The sequence below is a fragment of the Schistocerca nitens genome, chromosome 1 (assembly GCF_023898315.1).
Source record: "Schistocerca nitens isolate TAMUIC-IGC-003100 chromosome 1, iqSchNite1.1, whole genome shotgun sequence".
In the NCBI taxonomy this organism is placed as follows: domain Eukaryota; kingdom Metazoa; phylum Arthropoda; class Insecta; order Orthoptera; family Acrididae; genus Schistocerca; species Schistocerca nitens.
Genome location: NC_064614.1, coordinates 652,985,381 through 653,006,585, shown reverse-complemented (window position 1 = coordinate 653,006,585; position 21,205 = coordinate 652,985,381). Strand labels below are relative to the sequence as shown.

Here is a 21,205-nt window from a genome sequence, read left to right as displayed (position 1 = left end):
GAGAAGACCATGAAAGAGCATCCTCCCACCGCCGGACACAAGTACTTCACCACCTTTTATATGGCGAGGAGCTCACTTTTGTATGCAGGCCAACTCCGCTGCAGCTCAGAATGGAAAAGAATGCCGGTGGCTGCCAGGAACCTTCAACATATTGTTGATGAAAGGCACCCCGGGCACTGGCGTCAGTAACAATCGTGAGTAAGGTGGTTGGATGGGGGTGGACCAGGAGGGCAACATGCGAGAGGTCATGTTTCATTTGTTCAAAACTCTCCATCATATGCACCATCCAGAGAATGGTCTTGCCATTGTATATGATCTATCTGTTTCAGTTTTTTGCTCAGCAGCTATATACAGATTCTTGAAGTGTCATATTGCCTTCTCCCTGTCGTGCTCATAACTTTTGATTTCTACGCAATGATACAAAATTTGATTTTGTCAGACAATATTGCTATTTGTTGCACATGCTCTCAGTTTCAAGAGCCCTTGTTCCTATAGTTACTAGAATTAAATCATCTACAGAAGCAATGGTATGTGAATTCATCAAGTAATAAAAGCAAAATCTGGCCACAGTGGCCAGACAGAGGTCATGTGTGTATGTGTATGTTAGGCTTATTTAAATATGTATGTGTGTGTGTGTGTGTGTGTGTTTTCTACTTTACAAAAAAGCCATTTGGCAAAAGGCTAAAATATAGGTTAAGACCAACAGTTGAGATCGCAATAATATTTGTTTATTTACCAGTTTCGGCTTTTGTTGAAGCCAAAATTGGTAAATAAACAAATATTATTGTGATCTTGACTGTTGAATTCAACCTAAATACAGCACCAGGTCACTGTATTCCATGCTGGACAATGTTGTCTAAATTTAAAAGACAAAAATCTATAGTATAGCAGTCTTTTCATTGTGCCTATCTGTGACTCAACACCATCTTTATATGGTGAGCAGCAATTTATCCTTTTCCTAATATTATTGTTATTCCATCTAGGACTTCCACTGTCTGATTTTGTAAGTACTGGTAATTAATTATGTAGTATATTTCACAGAACTGGACTTCAAAAAGACCCTTGCGAACTTCTGAGAAAGTACAAGAGGATACCCACAAGGATCTTTCAAGTCCAGGTGTATGGAATATACTACATAATTCATTGCTTAGCTTGACTTACTCACAGAACAGTACAGATTCCACAGACAGTAGAATTTCTGCAACATTTTTAAAATACTAGGACACTAAGCTATATCAAAAACCTATTGTACATCAAGATTCACCATGATCACATACATTTTGGCTGTGCAAATGCTACCTACAAATTTATGATTGCCACCTATGCATCTGCCATGCCTTTTTGTGGGGTCGGATCATATTCAGTTTTGCATAGAAGATTTCTGGAGCAGACAAAACGAATTACTTTGATATATTAAATTTTTTCAGTATCTTAAGTTCTGCATACTAGGGAGTTATTCAGAAGAATTTGCTAAATTCCTTGCTGTGTTCAATTCCAAACTTAATTATCAGTATTATTTTAGCTATCTTCCATAGTTCTGAAAATCATCTGGTTTGAAAGTTCCCTTTATTGTATTGATTTATTATGGCTTCACGCAGTAGTGAAGCCTGTTAAAAGTTCTGTGTTATGTAGCACCAAAACAGAATTAAATAACAAGTTAATAAAAGACTTCCATGGGGGTTAAACTACAATTCTACAGTTTATATGTAGGAAATAACTTACCGGAAATGAAATATACCAGCATACTTATCGTAAAAGTTTTGGTCATGTGGTATGACTCTTGAGAACAAGTGATCATTGAGTGTAAGATTAGCCACAGCTGCCAGAAACCAACAATCACCTGAAAAAAAAGTAAGTGTCACTATCACAGTAAACGGAATATCCAAACATCAAGCAGAAGGATATGTCAGAGCATTCATTCTTTAATTACATTTGTGGCAGACATGAAACAGATCTAAATGAACTCTGATGTTCATGAACATGAAACAAGAACAAAAGGTTTTTCCAATCAAACAATGGAAAATCCAGGATGGACTGTAACAATATCAGAGAAGGAAAGTTGCCACTCACCACACTCACCATATAGCAGAGATGTTGAGTCGTGATAGGGCACAATAAAAAGATTCACATAATCATAGCTTACGGCCATTAAGGCCTTTGTCAGCAGTAGACACACATACACACTCGCGCACGCACACACACTCATGTAAAGGCTACTCGCACACACGTCTGCAGTCTCAGAGAGCAAAAGGTTTCTCCCTGTAGACTATGCAACCTTATCTAACTTTCAAGCAGTTATTTTGTATCCTGCTGCAGAAGTCATCACAATTTATGGTTCAAATGGCTCTGAGCACTATGGGACTTAACATCTACGGTCATCAGTCCCCTAGAACTTAGAACTACTTAAACCTAACTAACCTAAGGACATCACACAACACCCAGGCATCACGAGGCAGAGAAAATCCCTAACCCCGCCGGGAATCGAACCCGGGAACCCGGGCGCGGGAAGCGAGAACGCTACCGCACGACCACGAGCTGCGGACTCACAATTTATGGCCAGAAATGAAGAATAAATACAAATTAAAAGAGAAAATGGAAATCTCACGTCATTAGTGACTGTTCTGCTAAAATATCTGAATATATCACTGTCATGACTGAAAGTATACCAGTGTCATGATTGAATGGAGTTATATTCATGGTAAAAATCTCCTTTTTAGAGTATTTATGAAAGCATTAACATACTTACAATCTGCTGGAAAACTTCTCATATCACAGCACACACACACACACACACACACACACACACACACACACACACACACACACACACATAGAGAGAGAGAGAGAGAGAGAGAGAGAGAGAGAGAGAGAGAGAGAGAGAGAGAGAGAGAGAAATACTAGTTCTCATTCTCATAACTATGCCTTGTATTTTAGCAAATGAAAGAGAAGTCTTGGAAGAAGCAAGGGGATTACATAGTAAAATCAGCCAGGACCCTTCTCAAGGAAGAGAGAGCAGTAAAACAATGATATTAACACAACAGATTAAACAGAGAGAGAGAGAGAGAGAGAGAGAGAGAGAGAGAGAGAGAGAGAGAGAAAAATACTAGTTCTCATTCTCATAACTATGCCTTGTATTTTAGCAAATGAAAGAGAAGTCTTGGAAGAAGCAAGGGGATTACATAGTAAAATCAGCCAGGACCCTTCTCAAGGAAGAGAGAGCAGTAAAACAATGATATTAACACAACAGATTAAATAAGAAGAGCTGAGGCATCAGTGATAGGAGAACTACAGCTTGAAACAGGAGGTGATAGAAGGGAGAAAGAGGGGAAAATGCAAAGTGTAAAGACATAAATAAAAAAGGAAAGGAAGTAAATAAATGGGAATGATAGCAGTAATTCTGGCCAGTGCTAAGATGGTATGAAACATTCATTTAAGATTTATATTAGTGTTATAAATGCTACAATTAAGTTAGCATGTTTACTACTTATTTTAAAGTAAATATGTATATAACATATATGTTTAACATGAATATCTTAGTTACAGAGAAGAGAGAATTTCAGTGAGAAAACATGGTAATTCCTAAACATCCAAATACTGTGATGAGTGGTGGGCTCACTATGTACTTAAATAACGAGGGTGGTATGACGACAACAAAGAGTCAATATGATGATACAAAAGGTAACAATATAGAATGCCGTAATAAGAATAACAACCAATAAAAACAGTTTGAATTAATGTAATGAAATGTTAGAAGATATTCACTTTATTGCTCAATTGTGTCTTTCTGCTTTTGGTTTTTGTTTGATCACCTAGTACCTCTTTCACAACAAGTGAATTCACAATTCTGAATAAGGACTGTCACCAGCTGTAGAATGGAATCACGTCAATGAAAACTTGTGCCAGACTGGGACTCGAACCCAGATTTCCGGCTTATCGTGAGTGGTCGCCTTACCATTTGGGTGCCTGTGCATGAGCCATGGAAAGCCCGAACTTCCATACATCATCACCCAAGTGTCTATGACCTGTACTCGTACATCCATTATGTATATTACTGTACAGGTCATATGTTGTACTTGAAAGCCACTTGCCCAGTATCGGCAGATAAATGTAATATTGCAGTGCCTGTGTTATCCAGTGTTATTCTGATCATGATGCAAAGGCACTTTGGCAGCCACAGCCACTAAGAAACACACAAAATGTATGGGAATACACATAATGTACATATGAGTACAGGTCATAGACACATGGTTGACGACATACGAAGTTTGGGTTTGACTGTGAGTCATGCACAGATAGCCAAATGGTAAGACAACTGCTCACAATTAGCAGCCACTTGTGATAAGCAGGAAATCTGGGTTCGAATCCTGGTCCGATACAAATTTTATGGCTGTTCGTAGTCCTTATTCACAATTGTGAATTCATTTGATGTGATTAGTAACAGCAGTGGTCGCTGCAGTGCCTGTTCCTTTGGACTTTGCATCATAATCAGAATGACACAGGCACTGCAATATCATATTAGCTCTTTAGCTTGTCATTAGTCTCTACAACTGCTAATTTACCAGATCCCTTTTGTTGTTGGAACATTATTGGTGATTTATCTCCCATTTGGTCCTATTGTGTCTTCCTTGAGCCACAAACCTAAACAATTTTCCTATAATGCAAAATAAATAATGGGATCTACGAACTGAAAACTTGTAGACTTTATTCTGCAAAGTAGAAACATAACAAGATGGTAAATGGCAAATGCCTAGCACTTGAAGAAACAAGAATAAGTGGAAACTTATGAGCATGTTAATATGATATTATAAAGTATTGTGTAGTAAAAAAGATGGAAAGAATGCAGGTAACCACTTGCTGTAGAGTTGAGGAGTTGAACAGTAGACAGACAAGTGGAATACATTGCGACTAAAACTTTCAAACAAAATTCTTCTGCAAACTATCATACAAACCATACACTTACACACATACACACAGCTGCATTGTACCAATAGCAAGCCAGACTGGAGTGAGGGGTTGTGCCTAATGTAGTGGATATCAGGAACAAGGAAGAGGAGTGAGTGAAGGGGAGGGAAAGGAGAAAGGCAAGGGCTGATATCCCTGCATCACTGCCACCTCCAACCCTGTTCACTTTTTTACTTTAAAATCTACTCAAAGCTCTAAATCACTTCATCTGTCAATTAATCTACAACCACACTATTCCCTCTTTCTCTGCTCTATTCTACTCCCACCACTTTCCTGCCCTCCCCATGCTTGAGCTAACCTTGTTATTTAGTTATTCATATTCGGTTCCATTGCTGCCTCTCATTATGCTACCCTTTATCCACCCTTCACTCATCTGGCCTTTCATTCTTGTTCCTCTTGGCACAGTTCCTCGCCCCAGTCATGAAGGAAGGTGATGACAATGTGGCTGCTTATGTATGAGTGAATGTGTGCTTTGTCTCTTCATTAGCTCTGAGGAAGCATAATGTCTGAAAGCTTAGTTACAGGTACAGTGTGCTTTATGTGTATGTCAGCCACTGAATGCTTCAACCATATGCCACTGAATGCTTCAACCATAAGGCAAATGGTTGAAATGTACCAAGATGAGGTGGGATATTAATATTACTTTTTTCTGCTCTCTTTTAAATAAGCTGCACATACGCAATGTAGATATGAAATATTCAAATTCTTGTCCAAGCTGTATTTTTCAAAACCTTATTATTCAGTATATAGTTTATTGGTTGCTGATAAAAAAGTATAAAATGAGCATCTAGGACCATTTTATTTACAGAAAAATTCAAAATTTGTAATACATGAAAATAACATGCACTAGAAAATTTAACATCACTAATAGCTGTTTGCTTTATTAATGACCCACTTTACTTGATAGTAATCATTCTCTTTCAATTAAAAAGTTTCTTATATTTTCTGGTAACTGTGTAATCAAAAAGTTACCTTTATTTAAAACTGTGTGTTTTAGAATAGTAAAATCTTACAATCCTTTCAAAAATTCATTACCACTGTCTTGTAGACCCAATTTTTCTGTTTTCAAGACGTTTACCTTTTCTACAATGGCATTTATGTTATTGACATATTTCAATTAGAAAATTTTAGTTTCAAAAAAGCTTGGCAATCTTTTCTAAATCCCTGAACATTCAATATTCTGCTACTTAAAGTACAACCTGTCATTTATGCCATTTAAAGACTATCCAACTTATAGTTATACAAAATAATTTACTTCTCTAATACACATACATATAAACTACGATTCTTGTCTTTTACATTTATACTGAAAAGTATGATAGCTTAATTATATTCTTGTGAGGTCTGCAGCCACATCATACGGTCATTGTGTCATGATGACTGTATGACCCAGTTGCACACCTGACAAGAATATAATGAAGTAAAAGGGCTGGGGAAGTTCGTGTAGTTACATAATTACTTCATACTCTTTCATATTTTGTAATAACTGTAATACAAGTGTCTTTAATAGGTGCTGTTGACAGTTGCATTGTTGGCTTTCATCCAACATTCATTACTTACAGTTCCTTGTTAATCAGTCTGTGCTGAGGTACATTAGACTATAGTTAAATGTATGAAGTGAGTCCACATCCACCATTTAAAGAGTACAATTACTATGTTAGTCTGCAATGTGTCATGACGAATCTCAAGTTTATGATGTAAAAGCTCATCATCATAAAAAAGGACTGTAATGTGAATGTGAATAAATCTGAAAATGCTCCATGATGTAATGAAAAGTTGTTTAAAATTTACTCATAGCACTGAGCAACCATTGACTGGACAATGGCACCTGTTCAGTCAGCTCAGTGAACTTAAATAGTAACTTCCATTATTTAAACTTATGGGTGCATTAACTAAATTTTTCTTTAATCATTTTACACACAAATACATAAAATTGAAGTCCATATACTGTCTGCCACTAATGGCAGTAGTTTGTATAACAGAGAAAACATGAGACATGCCAGTGATATTTTATTTCTGTTTCCACACTCAATATCAAACGTAATATTACATAACAATGTATGTTAGGGTAAAGATTAAATTACTGTTCACTAGGCTTGAAAATACGCAGCAAGAAATTTCCAGTTAATTGATGCATTCTGCATTAAATCAAACTTATGCAATTTTGAAGACAGTGGAGTAGCAGAATTCCAGGGAATGAAAGGCAGCCATGTCTGTCATTATTCTGTAAGGGGAGATGTGAAGTGGCCTGGTGAACAGTGCGGACACTGGCAGGGTAGAAGATGTATCATGTGCAGGGGCCAACACGGCCTCCCCAGTCATCTACAAAGTTTTCATAGGGATACACTTCCAGTGAAAAAAAAAATTAAGACACAATTTGAGTGGAGGAATATCCACCGAGCTCAGAGGAATGGACTTGTGCTCATCCCTGATGTGGGAGAGACAACAAATAATCTATAAGTAAAAATGCTGTTTGGATGATAAATATACATAAGAAATTCTCATCGTAGTTGATCCAAGTAAGAGTAAGCATTCACAAGTTAACTTTCCGTTCACTTTATTTCCATGAATTTTAGACCTATTATCTGGAAACTCTAAAAACAATCACACACATTCATCTACATGTATATCAATACTCTGCAAACCACTGTGAGTTACACGACAGATGGTACATCCCATTGTACCAGTTATAGGGTTTCTTCCTATTCCATTCACGTAGGAAGTGCAGGAAGAATGATTGTTTGAATGCCTCTGTGCATGCAGTAATTGTTCTAATCTTATCTTGCCTGTATGCAATTTAATGTGTCATCTTCACAGTAAGTAGTAATCTATCTTTTCTTTACAGTGTTGATATTCCAACCTGATGTTTCCATTGTCTGATTTTGTTACCATAACTATTATTAATGTTAACATAGAAATAAAACAGAATACTGAAAATATAACCAAATAAAAGAACATTAAATGTATTTGCGATTATGAATATGGACAACAGCAGCTGTAGAATGGTATGATGACAATGAAAATTTGTGCCGCACCTGGACTCAAACCTGGGCTTCCCGCCCATCAGGAGTGGCCGCCATACCATTTGGCTGTCCGTGCACGACTCACAGCCACATCAAAACTTCCATATGGTGTCAACCATGCATCTACAAACTCTACTTGTATTACATACATTCCCATACAGATGAGACATTTTATTGAAAGCCATTTGCCAGGTGTCAGCGGATAAATATGATATTGCACTGCATGCATGTACACAGGTCCAAAGGAACAGGCATTGTAATGACTACAGCTATTGTGAAATATGTTAAATGTATTTGCAATTGCGAATATGGATGACCATCAGCTGTAGAATGGAATGACAACAATGAAAATTTGTGATGGACTGGGACTCGAACAGGGGCTTCCTACTTATCACGATCAGTCACCTTACCATTTGGCTATCTGTGCATGACTCATGGCCAGACCCAAACGTCCATATGTCATCAACCACACATCTACAACCTATACTCGTACATCCTTATGTATATTTCCATACAGGTGAGACGTTTTACTTGAAAATCGCTTGCCCAGTGTCAGTGCATAAATATGATATTGCAATGCCTATGTTATTTTGAATTATGATGCAAAGTTCCTTTGGATATGATTCACATCATAATTCAGAATAACACAGGCACTGCAATATCATATTTATCTGCAGGCACTTGGCAAGCCACTTTTAAGTGAAATGTGTCAACTGTACAGGAATATTGCTTACAATAATATCCACATCATCTGCTTAGGACAGAACCTGCACAGTTCTATTGTATATTGCGCCTGATAGGTTAATTTGAGCTGTCCTTAACACTTTCTTTAGTGCTATGTTAAAAAGCATACATGAGAGTGCATTCTCTTGCCTGAGTCCACAGTTAGTTTCAAAACTTGGTGTTAATTTCCTTGTACCCATACTTTACGTATTATTTTTCCCATAGTCAAACTTATGACATGTATTAACTGTTATGGTATGCCCAGTTCATTCATGGCTTCAGTAAGCTTATTTCTTTTTATGGCGTCATATGCTGCTTTAGAATCAACAAATGTATGATGTGTTTCTACTGCATTCCAATTTTTTTCCCCCAATATCTGCCTCCCAGTGGATATTAGTTAACTGCTGAGTTGCCAGATCTAAAGCCTGCCTGGTATCTCTCAATTGTGTTTTCTGCAAAACGTTGTACACAGGTTCAAAGCAGGAAGGAGAATATTTTATATGTGGTGTTCAGTAACATAATTCCTCTATAGTTTGTACATTCCAGGATGTCCCCTTTCTTGTGTATAGCACATATTACTCCAATGTTCCATTGTATGGGATGACTTTTAGTGTTCATTTATCTGAGTTCAGGACATGCATGCACCTAACCAGGTGTTCTCCAACACAATTAATAAGCCCAGCTGGCATGTTGACATTGCCAGGTGACTTACTGTTGGCTAGTTTCTTTATTCCTGGTCAAATCTCTTGCATCAAAGGCATCCCATTTTCCTCTTCTTTCACTTGTTGGTTTTCATTGAGGTCTCATGGTTTAGCATTTTCTGAGTTTAATTTTTCCTTAAACTATTCTGCTTAACGATGTAACATTCTTTTCTTTGATGCTATTAGTTCACCATTTTTTCATCTACAGTGCGTGTTTTTGTTTGAAATTCCTATATAAGGTTATTGACCTTTCAGTGGAATTTCCTGCTTTCACTAGCATTATTCAGTGATTCAGTGTCCTGCAACTTCCTTTCAAAAAAGCTTCTCTTCTTTGCTTTCAGGATCTGCTTTTCTGCATGCCTTTTTTCTCTATAGCCACCCACCAGCATTCTTATTCTTCTGATCTGTATCTTTTTTTACGTGCTTCATTCTTTGTTCTTGTTGCCTTCTCCCACTCTTCATAATAGCATTCATTCCTTGTGTTCTCTTGGTCCATACCAATCACTTCCTCTGCAGCAGCTTACATTTCATTTCTGACTTCATTCAACTGCTCATTTATGTTCTGCAGGATTCCTGTCAGTCTGTCTTTTTCTAAATTGCCAGTTAGGTGTTCGGCCTTTCTTGCATCTTTAAATTCTGGGGTATTATACTTATTGTGTCTTTATCTTTAACTTTATACACATTTGAAATTCTCCCTCTAATTTTTGCTATGAGAAGATTTTGATCAAAGTACATTTTAATGTCTATGAAACCACTGCAGTCTAGTCTGTCAGAGCCATGCCTGGTGCCTATTAATATATTATCACTTTGGTTCCTAGTATTGTTGTCTGCTGACACACTGTTCATTTTATGTACATTATTATGCTGTAACTACATGCTAAAAACTGCCATGTTAAGTGATGCTGAGAAATTTATCAGACAGAGTCCATTATTATTAATCTCTTTATGTAGACTATATTTGCTAATGGTAAGGGAGAAGACCTGCTCCTGCCCTACCTTAGCATTCATATCTCCTGCCACCATTATATATCATTTCTTGACACTGTTGATAAGCTTCCTCAGTTTCCTCAGAGGTCTCCTTCTCTTATGATGTCTTTTCCTCAGTAAGGGCACTTGCATTTAGCAGACTGTATTTAAAGAATTTCCCCTTTATTTGGATATAACATATCTGTGATCTTTTTGCTTTAAATCCTATCACTAGTTGTTCAGTGCATTTGACTGACTATAAATATCACACAAAAATTGTGTGTGCTATTGTGGCTGCTGTAGCACATAGTACACTGCTGCTTCTACCTGTTGCAAGGCCATGATACCCACTCTGTACATTTTCACTATTCCAATCAGGCTTCCAAGGGCTACAATTCTATATAATGTCTGTGCATTCCATGATCTATTTCTTGTACTGCTTGTTACTTTGCTATGTCTTTGTGTTAGGACCCATCCAGCTGTACTTCCTTGAACTTTCATAATAAAACTTTTTTCTGGGTATGCGTTATTAGCCCATAACCCAAATGCGTATTCTTCCAAGTCCTTTGCTTTCTCTGACAGAATTACAATGTCATCACAAATCTCAAAGTTTTCATTTCTTCTCTCTGAACTTTAATTCCTTCTCCAAATTTTTCTTTCGTTTCCTTTACTACTTGCTCAATGTACAGATCGAATTACATAACACAACACTGTCTCACTCCGCTCTCAATCGTCACTTCTTTTTATGCCCCTCAACTTTTATAACTGCTGTCTGGTTTCTGTACAAGATGTAAATAGCCTTTTACTCCTTGTTTTTTATCCTTGCTATCTTCACAATTTCCAAGAGAGTATTCCTGTCAACATTGTTAAAAGCATCCTCAAAGTCCACATGTGCTATAAACGGAGGTTTGCCTTTCCTTAACCTATACTCTAAGATAAGTTGTAGGGTCATTATTGCCTCGCAGGTGCCTACATTTCTACAGAATCCAAATTAATCTTCTCCAATATCAGCTTCTACGAGTTTTTCCAGTCTCCTGTAAAGAATCTACGTTAGTATTTTGCAAATATGACTTATTAAACTGATAGTTCGATAATATTCAGAACCTGGTTTCTTTGGCATTGGAGTTGTTATATTCTTCTTGAAGTCTGAGGGTATTTCACCTGTCTCATATATCTTGCACACCAGATGGGAGAGTTTGTCATGGCTGGCTCTCCCAAGGCTGTCAGTAGTTCTGATGGAATATCATCTACTCCTACTCATGCGGCCTCTTTGCTTTTCCTGTAGGCAGTATCTATCTTTTCCCTAGTGACACATTCTTCTAAATCCTTAAATTTGCCCTCTAGCAATACCTGCTTAGCCATTTGCACTTCCTGTCAACTCAATTTTACAGGTTGTATTCCATTTCACCTCCTTCATTTGCTGCATTTTTAAAATTTCTCCTTCTACTAATGAAATACAATATCTCCTGTGTTATCCAAGGATTTCTGCTCGGCCTTGTCTTTTTACCTATTTGATCCTCAACTGCCTTCACTGATTCATCTCTCAAAGCTACCCATTTGTCTTCTGATGTACTCCTTCACCCTGTCCTAGCCAATCACTACCTAATGCTCCATCTGAAACTCTCAACAAACACTGGTTTTTTGGGCTTATTCACATCCAATCTTCTTAATTTCCTATATTTTTGCAATTTCTTCAGTTTTAGTCTATTGTTCATAACCAATAAATTGTGGTCAGAGTCCACATTCATCTGCCCATGGAAATATCTTACAGTTTAAAATCCAGCTCTAACATCTCTGTCTTACCCTTACATAATCAATCTGGAACTTCCCAGTGTCTCCAGGCCTCTTCCACATATGCAAAATTGTACCAGGCAGCTGCCTCTTTCATTCCTTTCCCCTGCAACCATATTCACCTGCTGTTTTACCTTCTATTCCTTTTTCTACTATCAAATTCCAGTCCCCCATAACAATTAAATTTATGTCACTCTTAATTATCTGAATAATTTCTTTTATCTTATTATACATTTCTTCATTCTCTTCACCAACTGAGGAACTAGTTGGCATATAAACTTTTACTATTGTGGTGTGTGTGGGCTTCATGTCTATCTTGGCTATGCTGTTCATAGCAGCTTAGCCACATTCCTGTTTTATTATTCATCATTAAACTTGGTCCTACATTACTACTATTCGATTCTGTATTTATAACCCTGTTTTAAACGCACCAGAAGTACTGGTCCTCCTGCCACCAAATTTCACCAATTTCCAACATATCAAACTTCAACCCATCCATTTCCCTTTTTAAATTTTCTAACCTATGTGCCTGATTAAGGGATCTTACATTCCACACTCCAATCTGTAAAATACCAGCTTTATTTCTTCTGATAATGACAGTCTCCTAAGCAATCCTCACCCACAGATATGAATTTTACAACAAAATTTGTAAAATGGTGTACCACTGCCACCATCTGTGTCATTTGATGCTAAGTAATATTTATTTTTCTTCTTTTGCATGCTACTCCTATTCAGTTCTAAGCCATGGTTTAGGAACATTCAATCTACCTACACAGGTAAATGTTTTAGTACTATTGCTCAGAAAGTTGTCTGTGATAATGTTTCACTGTACTTTACCCAACCGATTAAACACCAGATTCATTGGGTATGTGTTTCCAGTCTGCAAACACTCTTGAATTCCTTAATTTCTTTTTCATTTTTCAATTCTTTTTATTTATGTCACACACCCTGATGTTGAACATCAGCAGTTGAGTATCTATCTGTGTCCTCAAGCTAACTGAGCATCATTATTTGAGATGCCATCAACTATGAGATATACACTATAATCCTGCAATCTTGATGCCTTTGCTAAAATTTTCAGTGGCAATGCTGCTGGTTCTCATAACTGTAGTTGCATATTGTATGATGGGAGCTACATTATATGAAACAGCATGTGACTCAAGTACAGCTTCAGACTAAGGATTTTCTAAGAAATTTAAATTAAAATCTTCACTTACTCTGTATACAGTTGAATATCTTAATCATATGACAAGGTGTTTCATAAATAATCAAAAATTACTAATTCGAGTCCTGTGTATTGTGAGTATTACTATTAAGTTTCCATAAATTCTACTTCCACAGTATAAGCTTAAAATGCTGATCACAAAAGAACTAACAAGATTCAGTGTTTTTGTATTTACATCATTCTTAGTGAAGCAGCTTCTCCTTTCTTCAAACTTGACCCACAGTAGCTGAATGCTAATTTACATTCATCCATGTTACATTGTGCTGGCTGACTACATTGCACCCACACTGCAGCTCTGCAGCTGGACTGGTGTGAGGGGAGTGTTAGGCGGAATGGGTTAGGGAATAAAGGAGGTAGAGGGTGGGAGGGAGGGTTGGGGAAGGGTGACTAATGGCTAGGGAGGAGAGACAGCAAATGCACGGGTTAGAGATGTGGGAGGGAGAGGTAGCGATGTATAGTATAGGAAAGTCACAGTAATTTGCACAGAAAGCTCATGCAATGCATGATGATATAGAGGATTGGATTGAGAGGGAGAGACAGAACAGAAAAAGGGAGACTACAAGTAATAGGGTGTGGGTGCAAGATGAATTAATTTAAGTCATGGAACAGGGTGGAGGTGGGTGTGGAGCAGTGGGGCTAGTGATGATTGGTACCAGAAGGATTATGGGATTAGAGGATTTATTCCAAGGAAAAATCTTAGCTATGTAATGCTATGGGAGGAAGGATTCAAATTACAGAGGGTGTGAAGCAGGGACAGCAGTCGAGCTCATTGTGCTCCACAGTGTGTTTTGTGACTGGGTGGTCAACTCTGCTTTGGCAGTGGACAATCACTCACATGGACAACTGGTTGGTTGTCAAACCAGGTAAAATGCTATGCAGAAATTGCAGAAAAGATGATATGTGACCCTCTCTCAGGTGGGATAAGATAAGAGTGTGACAGGACTGGAGTGGGATGTGCTGGATGGGGTGTGTTGGACAAGTCTTCTTTCATCTGGATCTTCCACAGGTGCAGGACACAATGGGAAGGGTTGGGAGTGAGTGCATCCTAGGGATAAACTAGGATAATGTGTAGATTGTGAGGGTGACAGGATAACTGTTTAGTAAATTTGGGAAGCATTGTGGGCAGGATATAGCAGAGGTGCTGAGTCACAGATAGGCACAACAAAAAGACTGTCACACAATAAGTTTTTGGTCAACATGGCCTTTAACAAAAATAGGCAACAGACATACACACACTCACACAGAAACAACTCACACACACATGATCACAGTCTCTTGCAACTGAAGCCAGACAACAAACAGCAGTGCATGATGCGAGAGGTGGGGGAGGCAACTGGGTGCGGTAAGGAAAAAGCTGGGGTGGGGAGGGGGAGGAATAGTGGGGTAAGGGTGGGGGATAGTAAAGTGCTGGTGTGATAGCATGCAGGGATTAGGTGGGGAGAGGGTAGGGCAGCTAGGTGTGGTCAGACCTTAAGGTGCAGTCTTGGCATCAGCCTTCTTTAGTCATTGTCCCTACCCATCTAGTTCCTTCCCTGTTCCCATTCCAGCACTATGCAGCCCTCTACTCCAGCACCCCATCCAGTCTTTTTACTTCTCTCCTTTTCCACTATCTCAACCCCACCCTCTCTCCACCAACCTCCGTCTAACGTTCAAGCTGCACATAGCTGCCCTACATCCTCTCTTCACCTTGTCCCTGAATGCTCCCATACAAGCAATTTACCATCCCCCACCCTTATTCTGCTATCCCTCCCCCTCCCCACCCCAGCCTCTTCGTTACCCCCACCCAGTTGCCTTTTCCATCATGTGCTATTGTTCGTAGTCTGGCTTCAGCTGCCAGAGACTGTGGTCATCTGTGTGTGTGTTACGTTTGCATGAATGTGTGTGTGTGTGTATTTTTATTGTGCCTATCTGTGAATCAGCATCTCCACTATATGGTGAGTAGCAACTATCCTTTCCATAATGTTGTTATATTCCATCATTGATTTTCCACTATTAGCTTGTTCATGTGTATTTTGATGACTAATCTGCGTCCTCTATCTGCCTATCTCCTTCCCTACTCTCACTCAGCCCCCACACTCACCTTGTATCCCACCAGCATTTCTGCACAGCAATTTTCCCTTCTCTACTTTTTTTATTATTTATTAGCACAGTCTTCCAGTCTCGCGATGGCACATCTAATAGTCCAACATCCTGTCCCTACCACATAACTACCCAAATCCACACAGGCATCACTACCATCTTCCCTGTACCCTACTGTTTCTCCCCTTCTCACAGTATGCCTCTTCTGCACCACCTCCCCCCCCCCCTCCTACCCTAATATCTCTCCCCTTCCCACAGTATGCCTCTTCTGTATCACCACTGCTCACCCCAGCACAGATCACTTCTTGCTGCAGGTACAGTCATAGTCAGTCCTAAGTGCCCAGAGATGACAGTGGCACTGTGTGTGTGAGTTGTAATTCTGTGAGTATGGGTAGGTTTTGTTTTGCCTATGGTTGATGATGGTATAGGTCCAGTATCTAAATAATATTTAGCAATCTTCTTTATTCTGCTTCACTGCTACTCAATTTTCCATTGTTATATCTATTCGTGTGTGTGTGTGTGTGTGTGTGTGTGTGTGTTTTCTTCAATGTACTGATGTAATGAAATTTATTCCTTGTTCCCAGCACATATTTTATTGTGACTGAGTCAGAGGCTATCTTGATAAACCCAAAAAAAAGTGTAAACAAATGTTCATTGCTTCTGTCTACAACCTCCAGAAAGTCACTTGTGTTATACTCACTTGTAAAATCTTCTTTTCACCCCAAAGTCTAAAATATTTTCTAGGTGATCAGTAAGTACTTTTGTAAACATCTTTTACAGCATGCCACTGCAAGAGAATAATAGGCGTGTAGTTCTTCACATTTTCGCTGCTCCCATTCACATGGATTACGACAATTACAACATTGTTCCAATTGTGCCTATTGTCTTCTTACACAAACATTATGTGAATAACTATGCAAGTTTTGCTATCACTACCTCTCCCCTTAATTTTATGATTTCTACCATTATCCCATCATTTCCAATAGTTTTTCTTGTTTTGAGGGGGCTAAACAGCTTTCTCTACTTCTTTTGATAGTATCTCTCGAATGCACTCATTCTCACAGTACCTTATCTGAATTGTTATTTTATTGGGCACACTGCATTTATTCTTAAAGAAATCTTTAAATGTCTTTTATATGGTCTCAGATTCATCTTAACAGTGTTATCCAACATTGTGACTGATATGATATGATATCCACCCAACGTAAGTAATGCCCCAGATGTATGATATTTTCAAACTGGGGCAAAAATTGATAGTGGCAACCCCCCCTCCCCCATCCAGCTTTTGAGGTAGGATGTAAAAAATTTAAAAAATATTCAATTTTTCAAAAATATGTTCATTTTGTAGCACACATCTTTCTAACTTTTGCTTTCTGTTTACCCTGTTTCTAAAATTTCGTCTGATTTCACAACTTTCCTGAACGTTCTTTTTCCTTTCATCATTTTTTTCTTCTGTTTTTCTATCTTTTCCACCCTCTGCTTATTTATTTTTTGCCACTCCCATGATTTCTAACTCTTCAAACTGTCCTGTCTTGCCATGATGAATCCCATATTACATTTGTTCTTTTCTAAAACATGCCTTTGCACTATCAAACCTAAGGTCCCACATTCTGTTTCTTGAAACCTGCTTGTCCCTTGACCCTTGGAGTTACTCCAAAAGGCCTAACACTGAAAGTCCCTGTTTATGGATGTAATCCTACCCTACACCAGGCTCTTTTACAGTTTCAAATACAGCAATCTCTTGCTTTTAGCTAATCTGTGACCTATATGCCTCATCTGCAAATTTCCACTCTACCAGACTTCAACAAAATTCTGCCCTTCATGTTTCCTTGAATGGAATCATACGCCAATCCAACTTCAAATTGCAACAATATGCCAGACTTCACCTCAAAAAGCTATCCCACCGTTTCCTACACTACCTGAACAATGGCATTTCACTTCATATCCCTCTGCAGCTCCCTACACATCCACACCACCAACAACCACTCCTCTCCTACAAACCAAGCTTGACCAACCTCCTTAACATCCCACAGCTTTCACCATTGGTTCCCACACCAAGAATAACCCATAATCTCAAGAACCAGTCACAACAGCACAGTGCCCTTAACCTCTCATCTAAAGGACCTACTTTCCTTCACACGTAATATCCATTGGAAATACCACTTTGCAACCCAATCCCAAAATCTTTCCAACAGCAAACCTGATACTGAGCCTTGAACAGTTCAGACCATGATCCATCTTGATCCACCACCACTACCTCAAAATCATTCCTTATATGTCTTCCAATAATTCCTCACATCCAGCATTGCTTCATAACCCTTCCTCAGGTCTTACAGCATGATCCTAATCTGTCCTGTGCAGAACTCCAGGCTTTAAATTCCCTAAAAGCTGATGACTCAATCACTATCCTCCCAGCAGTCAAAGGATCTACCACTGTAGTACTTGACCAAAAGGAGTATGTAAGTGAAGGTCTATGCCAGCTGTCTTGACACCTCTACATACAGTGTCTGCCATCAAGATCCCATCTCTGTGATTCAAACTGACCTGCAGTCCCTCCTCAGACCCCTCACAAGGACTAAGACCTCAATCCACAGAACTTCTCATCCCACCCAACCCCCCCTCCCTCCCCCACACCTTTTACGTTCTTCCTAAGATCCATAAACCCAAGCATCCTGGCTATCCTATAGTTGCTGGCTTCATAGCACCCACCAAAATTATATCTGTCTTAGTTGATCAACAGCTATAAGCCATAGTACAAAGACTCCCCTCCTACATCACAGATACCAACCATTTCCTAGATTGTCCGAAATCCATGCCTGTCTCACTCTCACCACACATCTTGCTTGTCACAACTGATGCCACCTTCCTCTATACCAACATCCCCCACATACATGGCCTGTCTGCTGCTGAGCATTTCCTCAGTCAATGACCATCTAATTCCAAACCTATGAAATCCTTCCCACTCACCTTAATCAACATTATACTTGCCAACAACTAATTCACCTTTGAGAGGCAGACATACAAACAGATCAGGGGTACAGCAATGGGAATCAGGATGGCTATACCAACCTTTTCATGGGTCATTTGGAGGGGACTTTCCTGGGATCTGTAAGTCTTCAGCCCCTGGTTTGGTTTAGATACATTGATGACATCTTTACAATATTGACTCACGGTGAGGCTGATGAGCTAAAATTCCTGGAATCTTAATACCTTCTCCCAATTAAATTTCACATGGACCTATTCCGAATCCCATGCTACTTTTCTTGATATTGATCTCATCCACACGAAAAGCCAGCTACACACTTCTGTCCACATTAAACCTACCAACAAACAACAGTACTTACATTCTGACAGTTGCCATTCTTTCCATGTCAAACGTTCCCTCCCATATACCCTTGGCATCCAAGGCAAACATATTTGTTTGGATGCAGTCTTTACAGCAATATACCACCATTCTCATCTCAGCCTTTTCTTTCACTGCACGTAATTACCCCACCAGCCTAGTTAAAAAGCAGATTTCCCAGGCCATCACATCCTATCCTACTACTGCTGATCCCTCCACAAAACAGCTTCAGAGCACACCATTGGTGACTCAGTATTATCCTGGTCTGGAATGTATTAATCAGCTACTTCAGCAGGGCCATGACTTCCTAAAATAATGCCCTGAAATGAAGTCCATTCTGTAGGAAATTTTACCCTCCACACTTAGAATAGCTTTCTGTCGCCATCCCAATCTCCGCAATATTCTTGTCAGACCCTATCCTCCTCCTGCACCCATCTCCCTACCCTATGGCTCCTACCCCTATGACCATCCCAGCTGCAAGACTTGCCCTATTCACTCTTCTACTGCCACCTATAATAAGCCCTGTAACTGGCAAAACATATACTATCAAAGGTAGAGCCACCTGCGAAATGACATATGTAATATATCAGTTATTATGTAAACACAGTTTGGCCTTCTACATTGGCATGACTACCACCAAATTATCAATTAGGATGAATGGGCATAGGCAGAGGGTGTATACTAGCAACTGCCAATATCCTGTTGCACGGCATGCTCGAAAACATGAAATTCGTGACCTCAGCACCTGTTTCACCACACTCGCCATCTGGAGTCTTTCCCATACACCAGTTTCTCAGAACTGTACAGGTAGGAACTAGCACTACAACATGTCCTTGGTTCTCACCACCCACCTGGCCTTAAGTTAAGTTAATTTACTCCATCTCAGCATTTATTCACTGTAACTACTCTTTGCTTTACTCTGTTTTAGTTTTGTACAACTTTCATTGTCTTTCCTGTCTAGTTTTCACCACCCCCTTCCAGGGTGTATACGTGGACAAGGAAAAGAAATTCCCGGATTTCTCCCAGATTTCCCAGTTAAAAATACACTTGCTCCCAGGTGGAAACATAGTTTTTCCCTGTATATTCTCTCAGAACTGTATAACTTATCAATCCTTTCAATGGTTATGGTTTTATACATGGGCGTAGAATTTCCTGGCACTTTAGAAAACGAAACACCTTTTGGAAAAATGTTTGATGTGCAGTAACATGTACGCTGCATATTTTCGTATTATTAAAGTATAAATTCGAATTCCACCAAACACCACATGTTACTTTCCGAAGCATTGAAATCGAGATTGCGATGCACATTTTTAAGCCAGTCATAGCTCATGACACGTGATCTCACCAGCCAATGACAGCAGATATTCAGAGCTTCGGACATGTGGTGTAGTCAGCCAATAACAATATCACTGTTAATTAGTGCGAACACACGAACAGGAAAAGTTAATGGTTTAAATTAATATATATAATATTACTACAAGAAAAACAAAGCTTTCACATAGCCAGTCATAGCTCATGACACGTGATCTCACCAGCCAATGACAGCAGATATTCAGAGCTTCGGACATGTGGTGTAGTCAGCCAATAACAATATCACTGTTAATTAGTGCGAACACACGAACAGGAAAAGTTAATGGTTTAAATTAATATATATAATATTACTACAAGAAAAACAAAGCTTTCACATATAGTATTGGTCTCTAAGGCCAATATGCTGCAAGAGAAGCTAAGCTTATAATGTTAGTCTTTTATGCACGTATTGCATTTTAAGATATATCACACAAATGTGCCAGTAAATTTTTTTAATAACGATATAAAAGTGTGATCTTCTGGGCTATAAATTCTTTTAAGTGGCTCGTCATCAAAGAACTGATTTTTAAATGAGTCCGAGATTCCCAGTGAAGTAGGCATCGACCTGATATCAAGCTTTTCAATGTGGTTTCAGGATGTAAATTTCCTTGGGTGCCAGTACTTTGTTATCTCATGTCTGGTTCTTTGTTATGGCATAATGCCATACGTGCTAGAAGATGAAAATGCACCAAACAGTTGAAACTAGCCAATAGTTTGAAATTAAACCCTTTGTTTCAAATATATTGACTGCCTCAGCGGAAAAGATTAATAAAAGAAAATTTCTTCAGCAAACCGATAAAAATAACTTCATTGTTCTGCGTGGAAATTAATGCTTGACTGTCAGAAAGGTGGAAATAAAATAAAATCTGAAACTAATAACGTATTTTAGCCTTCTGTAATTATGTGAATGTATTTTAATTCACATGATAGCTCCCGGCCAAAGAAATCAATTTTATTTTCATTTGACGTGAGGGCAGTAGACAAAGCAGAAACAGCAAAATCACTAAATGTAAACATGGGTCACTTGGAGACTACCCACTTC

At 38.8% G+C, this 21,205-nt stretch overlaps 1 protein-coding gene across 2 annotated transcripts in view; it reads right to left on the bottom strand.

Annotated features, from left to right (window-relative positions):
* The window catches only part of LOC126258863 (calpain-A-like), a 247,708-nt gene that overhangs the window by 136,040 nt on the left and 90,463 nt on the right, over positions 1–21,205 (bottom strand). For both annotated transcript variants that reach the window (XM_049955676.1, XM_049955677.1), the window contains exon 4: positions 1,723–1,840. In XM_049955676.1, the coding sequence (XP_049811633.1) occupies positions 1,723–1,840 (118 nt within the window). The remainder of the gene's footprint in view (positions 1–1,722; positions 1,841–21,205) is intronic.